Source organism: Stenella coeruleoalba (genome assembly GCF_951394435.1).
Source record: "Stenella coeruleoalba genome assembly, contig: scaffold_545, whole genome shotgun sequence".
Lineage (NCBI taxonomy): Eukaryota > Metazoa > Chordata > Mammalia > Artiodactyla > Delphinidae > Stenella > Stenella coeruleoalba.
The window spans coordinates 12,742-34,848 of NW_027646284.1; the positions used below are offsets into that span (position 1 = coordinate 12,742).

General features: G+C 37.1%; 1 protein-coding gene across 1 annotated transcript; it reads right to left on the bottom strand.

Moving 5' to 3' along the window:
- Positions 1-387: 387 nt before the first annotated feature.
- Positions 388-1,970, bottom strand: MAGEE2 (MAGE family member E2; the record flags this gene model as incomplete). The annotated part of the gene is made up of 1 exon (XM_079946610.1): positions 388-1,970. Exon 1 carries the CDS (start codon positions 1,957-1,959, stop codon positions 388-390), a length of 1,572 nt encoding a protein of 523 aa, XP_079802736.1. The 5' UTR covers positions 1,960-1,970.
- Between the last annotated feature and the right edge of the window lie 20,137 nt (positions 1,971-22,107).

Here is a 22,107-nt window from a genome sequence, read left to right on the forward strand (position 1 = left end):
GTGTTTGTTGTGGGTATGTTATTACTGTTGTTACTTAACTCCTGTACCAGACCATTTTACTGATTATTTCAAACGGTTAAAGAACAACTGTATATTCTCTTCCACATCATAGAAAGATGTAAATATTACCACTACACTTTATGCAGCTATATGAACTTTTATATTGAAACAAGACAGGAATGGCAAATGAGCAATTTCATTTATAAACACTGATCATGAATCTAATTCAAGGGTATATTAAAAGGAAGGAAATACTATTAGAAATAGAACACAAATAGCAAGCACAATGTGTACTTTTCACCCCAACCCTGCCCAGCTTCTGATTTGGGGCCCCAGGGCCCCTTTAATTGATGCCACCCAACTGAAGTGGCATACTTCCCCCAGACTTCACATGGGGCCAAAGAAGAACATAGCAGTTGCCTCAGACCTGGCTCTGGCCTCCTCATCTTCAACAGCCTCCCTATATTGCTCTGGCCAGTCCTGTGGTTGCTTTCTGTAGAGCCTGGCCATGTACTCCAAGGCTTTCATTTTGGTGGTTTCAAGGTGAGCTCGAGGACCCCACAGAAGCTCATATTCAACTGGATTAGAATAGGACAGTGGCCTGCATTCCAAGTAGCGCTGTCTCATAAGTTTGCAGGTGATGGCATGCTTTCTCCCTACATCCACACCAAATCTCCGAAGCAAATTCCAGACACTGGCCTCTTTGACACGGTTGCCCATCAGGAAGATCAAACCCAGGATTGGCATCAAATATTCTTGAGTGGGTCTCCCCAGGCTCTCTAGCATCATTTGCTCTTCTTCTGATTCTGGTTGCTGGACAAGGAGGTAAATGTGCTCACTGGTATCAACCTCAATCAGAGAGAACCCATAGAACAGATCGAGGATTAGAGTAGCTCGACTGAGGATATTTGGGAACACGTCCTCAAATTCTTTGCCAGTGTGAGCCAACAGCTCATCCTGATGTATAGGCAGCAACTCCTCTGTGACATTAATGGCCAACTGGACCAAATCATTTGCCTTATCATTCATAGTGTCCTCTGACCAGAACTCCAAGCCAGCAGCCTGGCTTCTTTCTTTGGCCTTGTCAGCTTCCAGGGCTTTATTATATTCTTCTGGCCAGCTCCAGGGTTCTTCATCATGGGCCTCTGCCACAAACTTCAGGGCTTCCATCTTTGTGATTTCCTTGTGGGCTCTAGAGCCCCACAAGAACTCAAATTCGAGGGGATTAGTGCCATACACTGGCCAGTACTCCAAGAACCGCATATGCAAAAAGTCAGTAGTTAGGAGGTTCCTTGTGCTGCCAAAGGGGATGTTGATCCTCTGGGGCTCATCTAACACATCAACCTTTAGCAACAGATCCCAAATGGAGGCCTCTCTTGCTCGGTTACCATTCAGGAGAATGTGGCCTAGGACCAAGGCCAGGAGACCTGCCTTTGGCATGTCCAGGGATTCTGCTATCCGATCAGTGGTCTGGAGACCCCGTTTGCTGATTAGTTTGTAGGTGTCAGCCTGGGGATCAAGAACCCTCAGGTTCAACCCAAAGACCTGGTCCAGATGGGCTGAGGCTCGTCTGAGGATCTCAGGAAACTGATCTGAGTATTCTCTGAGGAACTCTAGCATCTCTGTCTGCTGAATAGACCCCTCGATTTGGCTTTTCATTCGCATGAAATTCACCAAAGCAATCGACCTGTCCTCTAGAGGGTCGTGGACCCTGAGCGCCCCCAAACGTCGGGACTGCTCATCTATCAGCACCTCGAAGTCGTTCGGGTCCTGCGCAGCCTGGGAAGCGCTAGCGCCCTGAGAATCGATTGGCGCCTGAAGACCCTGGGGAGCATCAGGAACTAGCATGGAGGTGGGGGACCCGGAGGCATTAGTAGCCTGCATCTCACCATGGAAGTCGCTGTAATCTACAGTGGTCTCTGCGTTGCGGTGGCACGCATTCTGGCTTACCAGAGACATGGTTCCAGGAGACAGGAACAGGAATGGGGAGGTCAGCGATTCGTCGGAGAGAGGATGGTAGGTGTGTCGGCGCCTCAGCACAAAGCTGAAGCCAGAAACCCAGGAGCTGCGCGGATCAGAAGTGAGAGCTGGTGAGAGGAGCGATCCTCCTACACAAACACCAGCCAGCAATAAACGCAACCCTCAGAGAGCTAGGCTTTGCCGCAGCCTACGCAGGCGCAGTTGCGTTCTGCGACGTGGTGGCCACGCCCCGCTCCCAGTACCCGACTCCGGCCCCCTACTTCTGCCTGGCCCGAGAGGCTAGTTGAAGTGGTTGTTGCTAGAGTCAAACTTGTCAGAGAAAAGAATTCATGAAAGGGGGTAACAAACAAAGGTAAAGCGAAGAGGGTAAGGGTTGGGGAATGTTCAGTGATGCAACACAAAGGTTTTCTGTGGGGTATAAAGCTAATAGGCAGTAGAGGATTTGGAGAGGAGGAGGATGCTAAAGATGAGAATTATTTCACGGATTCATTAATTCATCCACTCATTCAACATATGTTTCTTGAGTATGTGTCACATGCTAGGCACAGTATTGGGTACTAGAGGTACACCAGAGGACAAACAATGATTATCCCTTTCTGTGTAGAGCTTACATTTTGGGGTAGGTTCAAACAATGGTAATAATAATGGAGCACTTACTATGTACCGGACACTATTTCTGGTATTTTCACTTATCTCATATTAAATCACTTAATCTTAGCTATGAGGTACTACTCTTAATGGTCCTCATTTTACAGATGAGGAAATTGAGTCATAGAGGTGAATTTACCTGTCCAAAGTCAGGCAACAAGTGGAAGAGACCAGGATTTGAATCCAGGTCTGTCAGAATCTCAAGCACAAGTACTTTCTCTCAATACCAGCTGTCCTTCACAAATGATTAGCCCTGTTTATTTAAGATACTCTTAATTAAAGTAGTTGAAAATGTATGCTCTGATGGAGGGACAGTTAACATATGGTACAAACACAGAAGGAACAAGCAATGAATTACAGCTTAGTCTGGGGTGTCTTGGATTGGGGGCACATGCCTCAAGGAAGAATTGAGCTCTAAGTGATGAATAGGATGGGAAGGATTTATAAGGGCATTCTAGGCTGAGGGATCAGCATCAGAAAAGGCTCAGAGGTTTGAAAGTACAAAATAAGTTTGCATAACAGCTGGACACCCAGGGTGGCTAGAGCCAAAGTGCACTAGGTTGGGAGGGAGATGCGGATGAAAGTGATGACAGGAATGATTGGATTTCCTGTTTCTTCATTTAGCAGTATGTGAGGACTGGTTGGGGCTCCATAAGGTGAGAACAACACCACCAGAATAGGACCTGATTATTTAAGTAGTTGGTCTTGTGTTTGGGGAGGCATAATTCAAACGCTTCAGCAAGGAAGAGGAGTCAGCTGCTTTATTTTCTGGGAGTGCTACCAAAGTAATTGGGCTAAATCCTAGCTCTCAACCATCAGGGTATGCAGTGGAATATTGAGAAGGAGAAAAATTTACATTTTTCTCCACAATTGAAATCCTTCCTTAAATTCTTGATGGTAATGAATACTGTTACATTCAGTTATCCTGTGCCCTAGAATTCCCTCAGAGGGCATTGCCTTCACATGAGGGTCCAGACACTTAACCTCTGACATTTTCTACATTCCAGATGCTTTCTTAAAGTAGGGAAGCAGGCAGTTCAGGACCATGGATTTGGCCAAACTGGAGTAAAAAGATCAATTTTTATACAAGTGAATGTGCATGTTCTACAGGTAGAAATGTTCAGTTTCTGTGCTGATCATATCTTAGGAGAATCTTGTGGAAAGCAGCAGCATCTTTTGAGCTGCTACAAAGGAGTAATTGAGATCAGACCTGATGGGATCCCTCACCCTGGTCTTTCCTCTTTGCCGGAAGCACTCCATGCTCCTTGTCTAGACAGGTGCTTCCCAAGGGCAGATTCAGAGAGGATTTTAAATTCTGCAGTCATTAAAGAAAACAAATGCAATTTCCCCCTGAAATCCAGTTCACATTTTTTTGTAAGTTGAATTTTCTACTACCCCTGCATCTAATAGATAAAAATAGCATTGAATGACAATATCTTACCTCTGAAATGACATGCTGATCCCATTCTACAGCATTCAAATTCTTCGCAAATTGGTCCTTACCTGGCTCTCCATCTTCATCTTTATCCCCCCTGTACATCCTTCCATGAAATCTGTTCCATAGCCACATTGAACTACACTTCTGGTCTCAGCCATTTCTACTTTACCAGTGTCCAAACTGTTCTAGTTATTGCTAAATGAAAAACGAAGGAGCTGTGCCTGTGGCTGTGACATATGACATGTTTTCCACCCTAACTATGAAAGTAAAAAGATGGGATCATACTCTCCATTCTGAACTTCTTTTGATAGTTTCTGACCTTCTTTTTGCATTTTAAAAACCTGTGAATATCTTTCCATACAACTGTTTATCTTCAGCATAATTTTAATAAAATATTTTAACTTTGAGTGCTTTTACTGAGATAACATAGACAAAGTACACAAATCGTGAATGTAGACTTGATAAATTACGACAGATTTAACACACCTTATGACCATCATGCCAGTCAGGAAACAGAACATTACCAGCATCTCAGAACCTACTATGGCACCCATCCCATCTCTCCCCTCATATTTGTCCCAAGAGGAAGCCCCTATTCTGACTTCTAGCATCACAGATTAGTTTTGCTGGTTTCTGAGTTTTGTACAATATCAATGGAATTATACAATATGTACTCATTTGTAGCTCTCTTTTTTCCAATAAAAATCCACTATGTCTTGTTAATTATCTTTGTTGTATATAGCAGTATTTGCTCATTTTCATTATTATATACTTTAACATTGAATGAATGTAGTACAACTTATCCTGTCAACTGCTGGTGGACATTACCTTTTTTCCAGTTTAGAGTTCTTACCAAAAATGCTGCTATGGACCTTCTCGTACCTGTCTTTCTGCTCACAGTTTCGTTTACGTTAGAAATAAATCTATTCATGGAATTCCTGTATTATAAGTGTGTGTGATTTCAGTTTACATAGCTTTTTCCAGAGAGTTTTTGAAATTTTTACACCAATTTACACTTCCACTAGTAGTGTATGAGAGTTCCTATTACTCTATATTCTTATCTGTAGGCATTCTAGTGTTTTTTTTTCATTTTTTTCATTTTGCGTTTTTTTCTTCACTCATATTTAGCTTTTTTTTAAAACTGCTTTTCAAATAAGAGTTGTCATTTGTTTTCCCAGTAGACGTTAAAGGCCAATGGACATTAAAGGCAGAAAGTTAAGAAAATGGGAGATGCTAGAATTTAGCTAGAAGACAGCAGCAAGAAGTGATAGTTGGTAGACACTCAAAGGGAAAGAGATAGAAACACTATTGAAAACTGAAATTAGAACGTAAATACTATAGCTGTGTTAGAGCACTCAGTGCAAGGACAAGAAATCCTCAGTGTACTAATTGTCCTCAAAATTTTCACTGCATATTATAATTTTTAAAGACCTAGCTCTATCAAGAAAAGTTAACTTCTGCTTATGAAAACAAATAAATATATATTACAGAATTATTAACCCAGAAAATACATAGCATTAAAAAAAGTGTTAGTACTCAAAGGAATAATATAATCACATATGTAAAATCTCATTCCTGACAAACTGGTGTTCACCAGAGGGGAAGGGGATAGGGGATTGAGTGAAATAGGTGAAAGGGATTAAGAGATACAAACTTCCAGTTATAAAATAAGTAAGTTACAGGGATGTAATGTACAGCATGGGGATTATAGTCAATAATATTGTAATAATTTTGTGTGGTGACAGATGGTAACTAGAATTATTGTGGTGCTCAATTTATAATGTATATAAATGTTGAATCACTATGTTGTACAACTGAAACTAATATAATATTGTATGTCAACTGTACTTCAATTTAAAAAATTAAAAGGAAAATATCTCATTCCTGGATAGTGATGTATAGATACAACATTGTGGTAACTATACCCCAATTTTTTAATAATATGCATTCCTTTATATCTAAAATTGTAATGATCACCTGATTTATTTTTTAAACAATAGTATTTTTATTCAGAGTCAAATAACAAGACCTGATTATTGTTATTAAGTTGGCCTGTACAGTTGACCCCCTTCACCCATTTTGCCCAACCCCCAACCCCCTTCTCCTCTGGTAACCACTACGTTGTTCTCTGTATCTATGAGTTTGTTTTAGTTTTATTTTGTTTTTTCATTGGTTTTCTTCATTTTTTTAGATTCCACATATGAGTGAAATTATATGGTATTTGTCTTTCTCTATCTGACTTACTTCACTTAGCATAATATCCTCCAGGTCCACCTATGTTATGGCAAATGGTAGGATTTCATTCCTTTTTATGGCTGAATAGTAGTATTCCAGTGTGTGTGTACCTAAGTTTCTGTGTGTGTGTGTGTGTGTGTGTGTGTGTGTGTGTGTGTGTGTATCTCACATCTTTAACCATTCATCCATTTATGGACTCTTATGGTATTCCCATTTCTTGGCTATTGTAAATAATACTGAGATGAGCATAGGAGTGCATATATCTTTTTGAATTAGGGTTTTCATATTCTTTAGATAAATATCCAGAAGTGGAACAGCTGGATTTATTTAGCAGTACTATTCTTAATTTTTTGAGGAAACTCCTTATTGTTTTTCATAGTTGTTGAACTAATTTACATTCCCACCAACAGTGTACAAGTGTTCCCTTTTCTCCCCATTCTCACCAATACTTGTTATCACCTGTATGCTTCAGGATAGCCATTTTAACAAGTGTAAAGTAATATATCATTGTGGTTTTGATTTGCATTTCCCTGATGATTAGTGATATTGAGCATTTTTTCATGTGCCTCTTGGGTATTTGGTGTCTTCTTTGGGAAAATATCTATTTAGTTCCTCTGCCCATTTTTAAAAATTGGACTGGGTTTTTCATTGTTAACTGTTACGAGCTATATGAGTTCTTTATATACTTTGGATATCAACCCCTTATCTGATACATGGTTTGCAAAAATTTTCTCACATTCTGTATGTTGTCTTTTAATTTTTTAAATTGTTTCTTTTGCTGTACAGAGTCTTTTAAATTTGGTGTAGTCCCATTTGTTTATTTCTGCTTTTGTTGTTTGATTTGGTGCCATATCCAAAAAATTATTGCCAAAACCAAAGCCAAGGAACTTCTTCCCTGAATTTTCTTCAAGGAGTTTTATGGTACCAGGTCTTATGTTTAAGTATTTAATCCATTTTGAGTTAACTTTTGTGAGCGATATAATATAAGGGTTGAATTTTATTGTTCTGCATATGTTTACCCAGTTTTCACAACACCATTTGTTGAAGAGGCTATTCTTTCTCTATTGGGTGTTCTTGGTGTCATTGTCAAATATTAGTTGACCATATATGTGGGGCTTTAATTCTGGGTTCTGTACTGTGTTCCACTGGTCCATGTGTCTACTTTTATGCCAGTGTCATACTGTTTTTATTACTACAGCTTTGTAATAAAGTTTGAAATCAGGAAGTATGATACGTCCAGCTTTCTTCTTTTTCTTTATGATTGCTTTGTTTATTCAGACTCTTTTGAAGTTCCATATAAATTTTTGGTTTGCTTTTACTATTTCTGTGAAGAATGCCATTGGTATCTTGATGCGGATTGTATTGAATCTATAGTTGGCTTTGGGTAGTAGGTACATAAAATGTTTTTAAGAGATTATTTTGGATGCTCTCTGGTGAATGGATAGTAGGAAGGAGCAAAAGTAGGTCCAGAGAGACTATTGGCTATTGGAATAATGCCAGTTAGTGATAATGATGGCTTGGACTTGAATTATGGTATGAGAAGGAGGAAATTTGTTAGATTCTCAACATGTATTAGGAAGAATTAAGATTTGGTGATAAATTATATGTGGAGGAACAAGAAAATTTGGGAAAAATTCAGAGTAAATTTTAAGGTTTTGGCTTAAGCAATTTGGTACATAGGGATGATTTACAAGGATCGTGAAGATTGGGAAAGGAACAGGTTTGCTTGGAGGAAATCAAGAGTTCTATTTTGACCATGTCATATTTTAAGTGGCTTATTATTAATTCAAACAGCAGGGTCAAGTAAGCTTTGGGGCCTGTGAATATGGAGATGTATGGGCTAGAGATTGCATTTAAAACCATCAAACTAGGAAAGATCACCCAGGGGCAAAGTGTAGAATAAGGGAAGAAACAAGGGCTTTAAGACATAACACTGAATGAAGCCTTCCTACATTTAGAGTTTAGGTAGATTACATGACTGTTGTATTCCTGGTGAGAATCATATCTCTCTGATCCCTTCAGCAAAGGATTTCATGTCCACAATGATCTCGGGAACAATTTTTCCTAAGGACAAATGCTGCCCACCAGTCTCTCAGGTGGAGGCAGATAGGTGTTTGGTGGATGTTATAGAGGAGGCTAAGTTTTTAGAATTCAGTTTTCAAAACCTTGATGAGCACTTGGGTCTGTCCCATCACTCAGTCAGTGGGGCTCCACTATGTTCCAGGTTCCCCATCCTGTAAGGTCATGGGAATGCATATTTTAAAGACACAGTCCATGTCTTTATGGAGCTGAATAAGGTTAAATGCAAGATGCTGTTGAGACATAGAAGAGGGAGTTCTTAACCATGTCTCTGGGTGTCTGACAATACTTAAAAGAGGAGATGATATTTGTGCATGGTAGGAGCTTTTCTAAGGCAATGTTTCTCCATTTGAAATGCATGGTGGTCCTTGAGATGATTTTAGTTGGTGCTCATACATTGATTTTAATGTGTAAGAGAAATATAGGTAAAGATATAAATAGATACAAACAGGTGCATGCACACATTTATAGCATAAACAACTCACAATTTCTCAAACATTAGTATTGTGCCTGAAAAAGTGTACACATCCCTACTGATTGGTCTCATTTATATTCAAGAACTCAAAATCTCAGATGGGAAGATAACATTGCCCAGTAAGGTTAATATGCTACCCTACTGTTTCTTTCCTATTGCCAAAATTCTTCTCCTACCTCAAACCTCCACTATTTCATCTCTTCCCCTTTCTCACAGCAAACTCATGACTGTGATTCACCTGTCGCTTAGAAAATATCCACAGTTAGATGGAAAGTCCATTGCCTTCATCCACCAAAGCTACCAACTTACTGACATCTTTACCCATATGCCTTCCTTTTATAATAGATGACATGTCCCTGTTTCTATTAAAGGCTGACATCTCTTCTTGTGCTATGGATATGACTCCTTCCTCCCCATCCTAAAAAATTATGTTTAAATATTTTCATAATGGTCTACAGTAAGGATACTATACAATTGATTCAATTCTCAATTGGTAGGTTATTTACAAACCTTACCACTATAAACAGCACAGCAATAAACATTCATATACATATGAATATATATATTTTTTAGTGGTACTTTTATATGATAAGTTTCCAAATGTAGGATTTATGGGTTGAAAAGCGTTTTTATTTTCAGTTTTGATAGGTATCTGTACATCACTTTCCCAATCATCTGGTTTTAGCTATTCTAGGGCCTGTGCCTTTCCATGTGAATTTAATTTAATTTATTTTCTTTTATTTAAAAAAATTTAATAACACATTTTATTTAGCCGAATATATCCAAAATATTATGATTGCAACATGTAATCAATATAAAAATATTATTATTTTTTAGATGGTGCATTCTCTTATTGGTGCCACTGAAGGTTTAAAACAGTATTTTTATTGTGGTAAAATACACATGACACAAAATTTACCATTTTAACCATTTTTAATTGAAGCATAGTTGACGTACAATATTATGTAAGTCAGAGGTGTACAATAGAGTGATTCACAATTTTTAAAAGTTATATTCCAAAGTTAAACCATGTTGTAGCATGTACCTGAACCTCATTCCTTTTTGTGGTTGAGTATGTATATATATATATATATATATATATATATATATATATATATATATATATATATATATATATATACACACATATTCCATTGAATGTATGTGCCACAATTTGTTTATCCAGTCATCTGTTGATGGATACTTTTCTTGTTTCCACCTTTTGAATATTGTGAATAATCGTGCAATGATAATTGACATACAAATAAATGTTTGTGTCTGTCTTTTTATTCTTGAGTATATATACCTAAGAGCAGAATTGTTTGGGCACGTGGCTTAACTTTCTGAATAACCACCACACTGTCTTACACAGCACCTGCACCATTTTACATGCCCAACAGCAATGTGTGAGTGTCCCAAATTCTCCACATCCTTGCCAATGCTTGCTTGTTTTTTCTTATTATAGCCATCCTAGTAGGTATTAAGTGGTATCAAATTGTGGTTTTGATTTGCATTTCCCTAATGAATAATGATATTGAGTACCTTTTCATATGCTTACCAACGATTTGCATATCTTCTTTGGAGAAATGCCTATTAAAGTCTAACTTTAAAAAATTATATTCCATTTATAGTTATTATAAAATATTGGCTGTATTCCCTGTATTGTACAATATATCTTTGTAGCTTATTTTACACATAACTGTTTCTACCTCTTAATCCCCTATCCCTATATTGCCCCTCCCCATTCCCTCTTCCCACTGGTAACCACTAGTTTGTTCTCTATACCTGTGAGTCTATTTCTTTTTTGTTATTTTTACTAGTTTCTTTTATTTTTTAGATTCTACATATAAATGATATCACACAGTGTCTCTCTCTGCCTGACTTATTTCACTAAGCATAATACCCTCTACGTCTACCCATATTTTTGCAAATGGTAAAATTTCATTCTTTCTTCTGGTTATTATTCCATTGTATATATATACACCACATCTTCTTAATACATTCATCTGTTGATAGACACTTTGGTGGCTTCCATGTCTTAGCTATTGTAAATAATGCTGCTATGGACATTTGGGTGCATGTATCTTTTCAAATTAGTGTTTTCATTGTCTTTGAATACATACCCAAGAGTGGAATTTCTGAATCATATGGTAGTTCTATTTTTAAATTTCTAAGGAATATCCAGAATGTTTTCCATAGTGGGTACACCAATTTACATTCCCACCAACGCTGTATGAGGGTTCCCTTTTCTCTACATCCTCGCCAACATTTGTTATTGTGTTCTTTTTGATAATAGCCATTTTGAGAGGTAAGGTGCTGTATCATTAATTTTGATTTGCATTTCGCTGATGATTACTGATGTCGAGCATCTTTTCATGTGCCAGCTGGTCATCTATATGTCCTCTTTGGAAAAATGTTTATTCAGGTTTCTGCCCATTTTTAAATTAGGTTGTTTGTTTGATTTTTATATTGAGTTGCATGAACTGTTTATATATTGATATTTTGGATATTAATTATTTATTGGTCATATCATTTGCAAATATTTTCTCCCATTTATTAGATTGTCTTTTCATTTTGTTTATGGTTTCCATTGCTGTGCAAAAGCTTTTAAGTTTAAATAGTTTAAAAGTTTGTTTATTTTCTTTTTTTTTCAAGGATGTTGGTTTTATTTTATTTATTTTTCAAAACATTTTATTGGAGTATAATTGCTTTACAATGGTGTGTTAGCTTCTGCTTTATAACAAAGTGAATCAGGTATACATATACATATATTCCCATATCTCATCCCTCTTGAGTCTTGCAAAGCTGTGCAAAAGCTTTGAAGTTTCACTAGGTCCCATTTGTTTATTTTTATATTTTCGATTTCTGTAGGAGGTGGGTCAAAAAGGATCTTGCTGTGATTTATGTCATAGAGTGTTCTGCCGATGTTTTCCTCTAAGAGTTTGATAGTGTCTGGCCTTACATTCAGGTCTTTAATCCATTTTGAGTTTATTTTTGTGTATGGTGCTAAGGAGTGCTCTAATTTTATTCTTCTACATGTAGCTGTCCAGTTTTCCCAGTACCACTTATTGAAGAGGCTGTCTTTTCTCCACTGTATATTCTTGCCACCTTCATCAAAAATAAGGTGACCATATGTGCGTGGGTTTATCTCTGGGTTTTGTATCCTGTTTCATTGATATATATTTCTGTTTCTGTGTCGGTACCATACTGTCTTCATTACTGTAGCTTTGTAGTATACTCAGAAGGCAGGGAGCCTGATTCCTCCAGCTCCGTTTCTCGTTCTCAAGATTGCTTTCGTTATTCGTGGTCTTTTGTGTTTCCATTCAAATTGTGAAATTTTGTTCTAGTTCTGTGAAAAATGCTAGTGGTAGTTTGATGTGCATCGCATTGAATCTGTAGATTGCTTTGGGACTATAGTCATTTTCACAATGTTGACACTTCCATCTCAAGAATATGATATATCACTCCATCTATATATTTGTATCATCTTTAATTTCTTTCATCAGTGTCATAATTTTCTGTATACAGGTGTTTTGTCTCCTTAGGTAGGTTTTTCCTACATATGTTATTCTTTTTGTTGCAATGGTAAATGGGAGTATTTTCTTTTTTTTTTTAACATCTTTATTGGGGTATAATTGCTTTATGATGGTATGTTAGTTTCTGCTTTATAACAAAGTGAGTCAGTTATACATATACATATGTTCCCATATCTCTTCCCTCTTGCGTCTCCCTCCCTCCCACCCTCCCTATCCCACCCCTCCAGGCGGTCACAAAGCACTGAGCTGATCTCCCTGTGCCATGCGGCTGCTTCCCACGAGCTATCTACCTTTCGTTTGTTAGTGTGTATATGTCCATGACTCTCTCTTGCCCTGTCACAGCTCACCCTTCCTCCTCCCCATATCCTCAAGTCCGTTCTCCAGTAGGTCTGTGTCTTTATCCCTGTCTTACCCCTGGGTTCTTCATGAAAATTTTTTTTTCTTCTTAAATTCCATATATATGTGTTAGCATATGGTATTTGTCTTTCTCTTTCTGACTTACTTCACTCTGTATGACAGACTCTAGGTCTATCCACCTCATTACAAATAGCTCAATTTTGTTTCTTTTTATGGCTGAGTAATATTCCATTGTATATATGTGCCACATCTTCTTTAACCATTCATCCGATGATGGGCACTTAGGTTGTTTCCATCTCCGGGCTATTGTAAATAGAGCTGCAATGAACATTTTGCTACATGACTCTTTATGGATTTTGGTTTTCTCAGGGTATATGCCCAGTAGTGGGATTTCTGGGTCATATAGTAGTTCTATTTGTAGTTTTTAAGGAACCTCCATACTGTTCTTCATAGTGGCTGAACGAATTCACATTCCCACCAGCAGTGCAAGAGTGTTCCCTTTTCTCCACACCCTCTCCAGCATTTACTGTTTCTAGATTTTTTGATAATGGCCATTCTGACTGGTGTGAGATGATATCTCATTGTAGTTTTGATTTGCATTTTTCTAATGATTAATGATGTTGAGCATTCTTTCATGTGTTTGTTGGAAATCTGTATATCTTCTTTGGAGAAATGTCTATTTAGGTCTTCTGCCCATTTTTGGATTGGGTTGTTTGTTTTTTTCTTATTGAGCTGCATGTGCTGCTTGTAAATTCTGGAGATTAATCCTTTGTCAGTTGCTTCATTTGCAAATGTTTTCTCCCATTCTGAGGGTTGTCTTTTGGTCTTGCTTATGGTTTCCTTTGTTGTGCAAAAGCTTTGAAGTTTCATTAGGTCCCATTTGTTTATTTTTGTTTTTATTTCCATTACTCTAGGAGGTGGGTCAGAAAGGATCTTGCTGTGATTTATGTCATAGAGTGTTCTGCCTATGTTTTCCTCTAAGAGTTTGATAGTTTCTGGCCTTACATTTAGGTCTTTAATCCATTTTGAGCTTATTTTTGTGTATGGTGTTAGGGAGTGATCTAATCTCATACTTTTACATGTATCTGTCCAGTTTTCCCAGCACCACTTACTGAAGAGGCTGTCCTTTCTTCACTGTACATTCCTGCCAACTTTATCAAAGATAAGGTGACCATATGTGAGTGGGTTTATCTCTGGACTTTCTATCCTGTTCCATTGATCTCTCTTTCTGTTCTTGTGCCAGTACCATACTGTCTTGATTACTGTAGCTTTGTAGTATAGTCTGAAGTCAGGGAGCCTGATTCCTCCATCTCCTTTTATCGTTCTCAAGATTGCTTTGGCAATTCGGGGTCTTTTGTGTATCCATACAAATTGTGAAATTTTTTGTTCTAGTTCTGTGAAAAATGCCAGTGGTAGTTTGATAGGATTGCATTGAATCTATAGATTGCTTTGGGTAGGAGAGTCATTTTCACAATGTTGATTCTTCCAATCCAAGAACATGGTATATCTCTCCATCTATTTGTATCATCTTTAATTTGTTTCATCAGTGTCTTATAATTTTCTGCATACAGGTCTTTTGTCTCCTTAGGTAGGTTTATTCCTAGATATTTTATTCTTTTTGTTGCAATGGTAAATGGGACTGTTTTCTTGATTTCACTTTCAGATTTTTCATCATTAGTATATAGGAATGCCAGAGATTTCTGTGCATTAGTTTTGTATCCTGGTACTTTACCAAATTCATTGATTAGCTCTAGTAGTTTTCTGGTAGCATCTTTAGGATTCTCTATGTATAGTATCATGTCATCTGCAAACAGTGACAGCTTTACTTCTTCTTTTCCAATTTGGATTCCTTTTATTTCCTTTTCTTCTCTGATTGCTGTGGCTAAAACTTCCAAAACTATGTTGAATAATAGTGGTGAGAGTGGGCAACCTTGTCTTGTTCCTGATCTTAGTGGAAATGCTTTCAGTTTTTCACCATTGAGGATGATGTTGGCTGTGGGCTTGTCATATATGGCTTTTATTATGTTGAGGAAAGTTCCCTCTATGCCTACTTTCTGGGGGTTTTTATCATAAATGGGTGTTGAATTTTGTCAAAAGCTTTCTCTGCATCTATTGAGATGATCATATGGATTTTCTCCTTCAATTTGTTAATATGGTGTATCACATTGATAGATTTGTGTATATTGAAGAATCCTTGCATTCCTGGAATAAAGCCGACTTGATCATGTTGTATGTTCCTTTTAATGTGCTGTTGGATTCTGTTTGCTAGTATTTTGTTGAGGATTTTTGCATCTATGTTCATCAGTGATATTGGCCTGTAGTTTTCTTTCTTTGTGACATCCTTGTCTGGTTTTGGTATCAAGGTGAAGATGGCCTCGTAGAAGGAATTTGGGAGTGTTCCTCCCTCTGCTATATTTTGGAAGAGTTTGAGAAGTATAGGTGTTAGCTCTTCTCTAAATGTTTGATAGAATTCGCCTGTGAAGCCATCTGGTCCTGCGGTCTTTTTTGTTGGAATATTTTTAATCACAGTTTCAATTTCCGTGCTTGTGATTGGTCTGTTCATATTTTCTATTTCTTCCTGATTCAGTTTTGGCAGGTTGTGCATTTCTAAGAATTTGTCCATTTCTTCCAGATTGTCCATTTTATTGGCATAGAGTTGCTTGTAGTAATCTCTCATGATCTTTTTTATTTCTGCCATGTCTGTTGTTACTTCTCCATTTTCGTTTCTAATTCTATTGATTTGAGTCTTCTCTCTTTTTTTCTTGATGAGTCTGACGAGTGGTTTATCTATTGTGTTTATCTTCTCAAAGAACCAGCTTTTAGTTTTATTGATCTTTGCTATTGTTTCCTTCATTCTTTTTCATTTATTTCTGATCTGATTTTTATAATTTCTTTCCTTCTGCTAGCTTTTGGGTTTTTTTGTTCTTCTTTCTCTAATTGCTTGAGGTGCAAGGTTAGGTTGTTTATTTGAGATGTTTCCTGCTTCTTAAGGTGGGCTTGTATTGCTATAAACTTCCCCCTTAGAACTGCTTTTGCTGCATCCCATAGGTTTTGGGTCGTTGTGTCTCCATTGTCATTTGTTTCTAGGTATTTTTTTATTTCCTCTTTGATTTCTTCAATGATCACTTCATTATTAAGTAGTGTATTGTTTAGCCTCCATGTGTGTGTATTTTTTACAGATCTTTTCCTGTAATTGATATCTAGTCTCATGGCATTGTGGTCAGAAAAGTTACTTGATACAACTTCAATTTTCTTAACTTTACCAAGGCTTGATTTGTGACACAAGATATGATCTATCCTGGAGAATGTTCCATGAGCACTTGAGAAAAATGTGTATTCTGTTGTTTTTGGATGGAGTGTCCTATAAATATCAATTAAGTCCATCTTGTTTAATGTATCATTTAAAGCTTGTGTTTCCTTATTTATTTTCATTTTGGATGATCTGTCCATGGGTGAAAGTGGGGTGTTAAAGTCCCCTACTATGAATGTGTTACTGTCGATTTCCCCTTTTATGGCTGTTAGTATTTGCCTTATGTATTGAGGTGCTCCCATGTTGGGTGCATAAATATTTACAATTGTTATATCTTCTTCTTGGATCGATCCCTTGATCATTATGTAGTGTCCTTCTTTGTCTATTCTAATAGTCCTTATTTTAAAGTCTATTTTTTCTGATATGAGAGTTGCTACTCCAGCTTTCTTTTGGTTTCCATTTGCATGGAATATCTTTTTCCATCCCCTTACTTTCAGTCTGTATGTGTCTCTAGGTCTGAAGTGGGTCTCTTGTAGACAACATATGTAAGGGTCTTGTTTTTGTATCCATTCAACCAGTCTGTGTCTTTTGTTGGGAGCATTTAGTCCATTTACATTTAAGGTAATTATCGATATGTATGTTCCTATTCCCATTTTCTAAATTGTTTTGGGTTCCTTATTATAGGTCTGTTCATTCTCTTGTGTTTCTTCTCTAGAGAAGTTCCTTTAGTATTTGTTGTAAAGCTGGTTTGGTGGTGCTGAACTCTCTCAGCTTTTGCTTGTCTGTAAAGGTTTTAATTTCTCCATCAAATCTGAATGAGATCCTTGCTGGGTAGAGTAGTCTTGGCTGCAGGTTTTTCTCCTTCATCACTTTCAATATGTCCTGCCACTCCCTTCTGGCTTGTAGGGTTTCTGCTGAGAGATCAGCTGTTAACCTTATGGGAATTCCCTTGTGTGTTATTTGTTGTTTTTCCCTTGCTGCTTTTAATATGCTTTCTTTGTATTTAATTTTTGACAGTTTGATTAATATGTGTCTTGGCGTATTTCTGCTTGGATTTATCCTGTATTGGGAGAGTGTTTTCCTAATTTCACTTCCAGATTTTTCATCATTAATGTATAGGAATGCCAGGGATTTCTGTGTATTATTTTGGTATCCTGCTACTTTACCAAATTCATTGATTAGCTCTAGTTGTTTTCTGGTAGCATCTTTAGGATTCTCTATGAAGAGTATCATGTCATCTGCAAACAGTGACAGCTTTACTTCTTTTTTTCCGATTAGGATTCCTTTTGTTTCTTTTTCTTCTCTGATTGCTGTGGCTAAAACTTCCAAAACAATGTTGAATAATAGTGGTGAGAGTGGGCAACCTTGTCTTGTTCCTGATCTTAGTGGAAATGGTTTCAGTTTTTCACCATTGAGGATGATGTTGACTGTGGGTTTGTCATATATGGCCTTTATTATGTTGAGGAAAGTTCCCTCTATGCCTACTTTCTGCAGGGTTTTTATCATAAATGGGTGTTCAATTTTAGCAAAAGCTTTCTCTGTATCAATTTAGAAGATCATATTGTTTTTCTTCTTCAGTTTGTTAATATGGTGTATCACGTTGATTGATTTGCGTATATTGAAGAATCCTTGCATTCCTGGAATAAACCTGACTTGATCACGGTGCATGATCCTTTTATTGTGCTGTTGGATTCTGTTTGCTAGTATTTTGTTGAGGATTTTTTCATCTATGTTCATCAGTGATATTGGCCTGTAGTTTTCTTTCTTTTTGACGTCTTTGTCTGGTTTTGGTATCAAGGTGATGGTGGCCTCGTACAATGAGTTTGGGAGTGTTCCAACCTCTGCCATATTTTCGAAGAGTTTGAGAAGGATAGGTGTTAGCTGTTCTCTTCATGTTTGATAGAATTCGCCTGTGAAGCCATCTGGTCCTGGGCTTTTGTTTTGGAAGATTTTTAATCACAGTTTCAATTTCAGTGCTTGTGATTGGTGTATTCATATTTTCTATTTCTTCCTGGTTCAGTCTCGGCCGGTTGTGCCTTTCTAAGAAGTTGTCTGATTCTTCCAGGTTGTCCATTTTATTGGCATATAGTTGCTTGTAGTAATCTCTCATGATCATTTGTATTTCTACAGTGTCTGTTGTTACTTCTGTTTTTTCATTTGTAATTCTACTGATTTGAGTTTTCTCCCTTTTTTCTTGATGTGTCTGGCTAATAGTTTATCAATTTTGTTTATCATCTCAAACAACAAGTTTTTAGTTTTATTGATCTTTGCTATCATTTTCTTCATTTCTTTTTCATTTATTTCTGATTTGATTTTTATGATTTCTTTCCTTTTGCTAACTTTGGGTTTTTTTTTGTTCTTCTTTCTCTAATTGCTTGAGGTGCAAGGTTAGGTTGTTTATTTGAGATGTTTCCTGCTTCTGAAGGTGGGCTTGTATTGCTATAAACTTCCCCCTTAGAACTGCTTTTGCTGCACCCTATAGGTTTTGGGTCATCGTATTTTCATTGTCATTTGTTTCTAGGTATTTTTTAATTTTCTCTTTGATTTCTTCAGTTATCTCTTGGTTATTTAGTAGTGTTTTATTTAGCTTCCATGTGCTTGCATTTTTACAGTTTTTTTCCTGTAATTGATATCTAGTCTCATAGCGTTGTGGTTGGAAAAGATAGTTTATACAGTTTCAATATTGCTAAATTTACCAAGGCTTGATTTGTGACCCAAGATATGACCTATCCTGAAGAATGTTCCATGAGCACTTGAGAAGAAAGTGTATTCTGTTGTTTTTGCATGGAATGTCCTTTAAATATCAATAGAGTCCATCTTGTTTAATGTATCATTTAAAGCTTGTGTTTCTTTATTTATTTTCCTTTTGGATGATCTGTCCGTTGGTGAAAGTGGGGTATTAAAGTCTCCTACTATGATTGTGGTACTGTCGATTTCCCCTTTTATGGCTGTTAGTATTTGCCTTATGTTTTGAGGTGCTCCTATGTTGGGTTCATAAATATTTACAATTGATATATCTTCTTCTTGGATTGATCCCTTGATCATTATATAGTGTCCTTCTTTGTCTCTTGTAATAGTCTTAGTTTTAAAGTCTATTTTGTCTGATATGAGAATTGCTACTCCAGATTTCTTTTGATTTCCACTTGTATGGAATATGTTTTTCCATCCCCTCACTTTCAGTCTGTATGTTTCCTTCAGTATGAAGTGGGTATCTTGTAGACAGCATATATACGGGTCTTGTTTTTGTATCTATTCAGCCAATCTGTGTCTTTTTGTGAGAGCATTTAGTCCATTTACATTTAAGGTAATTATCGATATGTGTGTTCCTGTTACCATTTTCTTAATTGTTTTGGGTTTTTTATTGTAGGTCTTATCCTTCTCTTGTTTTTCCTGCCTAGAGAAGTTCCTTTAGCAGTTGTTGTAAAGGTGGTTTGGTGGTGCTGAATTCTCTTATGTTTTCTTCTCTGTAAAAGTTTTAATTTCTCCGTCGAATCTGAATAGAATCACTGCTGGGTAGAGTAATATTGGTTGTAGGTTTTTCCCTTTCATCACTTTAAATATGTCCTGCCAGTCCCTTCTGGCTTGCAGCGTTTCTGCTTAGAAATCAGCTGCTAACCTTATGGGGATTCCCTTGTATATTATTTATTCCCTTTCCCTTGCTGCTTTTAATACTTTTCCTTTGTATTTAATTTTTGATAGTTTTTTTAACATCTTTATTGGAGTATAATTGCCTTACAATGTTGTGTTCCTTTCTGCTTTATAACAAAGTGAATCAGTTATACATATACATATGTTCCCATGTCTCTTCACTCTTACATCTCCCTCCCACCCACCCTCCTTATGCCACCCCTACAGGCGGTCACAAAGCACAGAGCTGATCTCCCTGTGCTATGCGGCTGCTTCCCACTAGCTATCTAACTTAGGTTTGGTAGTGTATATATGTCCATGCCTCTCTCTCACTTTCTCACACCTTACACCTCCCCCTCCCCATATCCTCAAGTCCATTCTCTAGTAAGTCTGTGTCTTTGTTCCTCTCTTACCACTAGGTTCTTCATGACATTTTCTTCCTTAAATTCCATACATATGTGTTAGCATACGGTATTTGTCTCTCTCTTTCTGACTTAATTCATTCTGTATGACAGACTGTAGGTCTATCCACCTCATTACAAATAGCTCAAATTCGTTTCTTTTTATGGCTGAGTAATATTCCATTGTATATATGTGCCACATCTTCTTTATCCATTCATCCGATGATGGACACTTAGGTTGTTTCCATCTCTGGGCTATTGTAAATAGAGCTGCAATGAACATTTTGCTACATGACTCTTTTTGAATTATGGTTTTTTCACTGTATATGCCCAGTAGGGGGATTGCTGGGGCATATGATAGTTCCATTTGTAGTTTTTTAAGGAAACTCCATACTGTTCTCCATAGTGGCTATATCAATTTACATTCCCAACAACATTGCAAGAGGGTTCCCTTTTCTCCACACCCTCTCCAGCATTTATTGTTTCTAGATTTTTTGATGATGGCCATTCTGACTGGTGTGAGATGATATCTCATTGTAGTTTTGATTTGCATTTCTCTAATGATTAATGATGTTGAGCATTCTTTCATGTGTTTGTTGGCAGTCTGTATATCTTCTTTGGAGAAATGTCTATTTAGGTCTTCTGCCCATCTTTGGATTGGGTTGTTTGCTTTTATGTTATTGAGCTGCATGAGCTGCTTATAAATTTTGGAGATTAATCCTTTGTCAGTTGCTTCATTTGAAAATATTTTCTCGCATTCTGAGGGTTGACTTTTGATCTTGTTTATGATTTCCTTTTCTGTGCCAAAGCTTTGAATTTTCATTAGGTCCCATTTGTATTTTTTTGCTTTTAATTCCAATTCTCTAGGAGGTGGGTCAAAAAGGATCTTGCTGTGATTTATGTCATAGAGTGTTCTGCCTATGTTTTTCTCTAAGAGTTTGATAGTTTCTGGCCTTACATTTAGGTCTTTAATCCACTTTGAGCTTATGTTTTTGTATGCTGTTAGGGAGTGATCTAATCTCATACTTTTACATGTACCTGTCAAGTTTTCCCAGCACCACTTATGGAAGAGGCTGTCCTTTCCCCACTGTACATTCCTGCCTCCTTTGTCAAAGATAAGGTGATCATATGTGCATGGGTTTATCTCTGGGCTTTCTATCCTGTTCCATTGATCCATGCTTCTGTTTTTGTGCTGGTACCATACTATCTTGATTACTGTAGCTTTGTAGTATAGTCTGAAATCAGGGAGCCTTATTCCTCAAGCTCCATTTTTGGTTCTCAAGATTGCTTTGGTTATTCTGGCTCTTTTGTGTTTCCATACAAATTGTGAAATTTTTTGTTCTAGTTCTGTGAAAAATGCCAGTGGTAGTTTGATAGGAATTGTATTGAATCTGTAGATTGCTTTGGGTAGTAGAGTCATTTTCACAATGTTGATTCTTCCAATCTAAGAACATGGTATATCTCTCCATCTATTTGTATCATCTTTAATTTGTTTCATCAGTGTCTTATAATTTTCTGCATACAGGTCTTTTGTCTCCTTAGGTAGGTTTATTCCTAGATATTTTATTCTTTTTGTTGCAATGGTAAATGGGACTGTTTTCTTGATTTCACTTTCAGATTTTTCACCATTACTATATAGGAATGCCAGTGATGTTGGTGCATTAATTTTGTATCCTGCTACTTTACCAAATTCATTGATTAGCTCTAGAAGTTTTCTGGTAACATCTTTAGGATTCTCTATGTATAGTATCACGTCACCTGCAAACAGTGACAGCTTTACTTCTTCTTTTCCAATTTGGATTCCTTTTATTTCCTTTTCTTCTCTGATTGCTGTGGCTAAAACTTCCAAAACTATGTTGAATAAGAGTGGTGAGAGTGGGCAAACTTGTCTTGTTCCTGATCTTAGTGGAAATGCTTTCAGTTTTTCACCACTGAGGATGATGTTGGCTGTGGGCTTGTCATATATGGCCTTTATTATGTTGAGGAAATTTCCCTCTATGCCTACTTTCTGCCAGATTTCTATCATAAATGGGTGTTGAATATTGTCAAAAGCTTTCTCTGCATCTATTGTGATGATCATA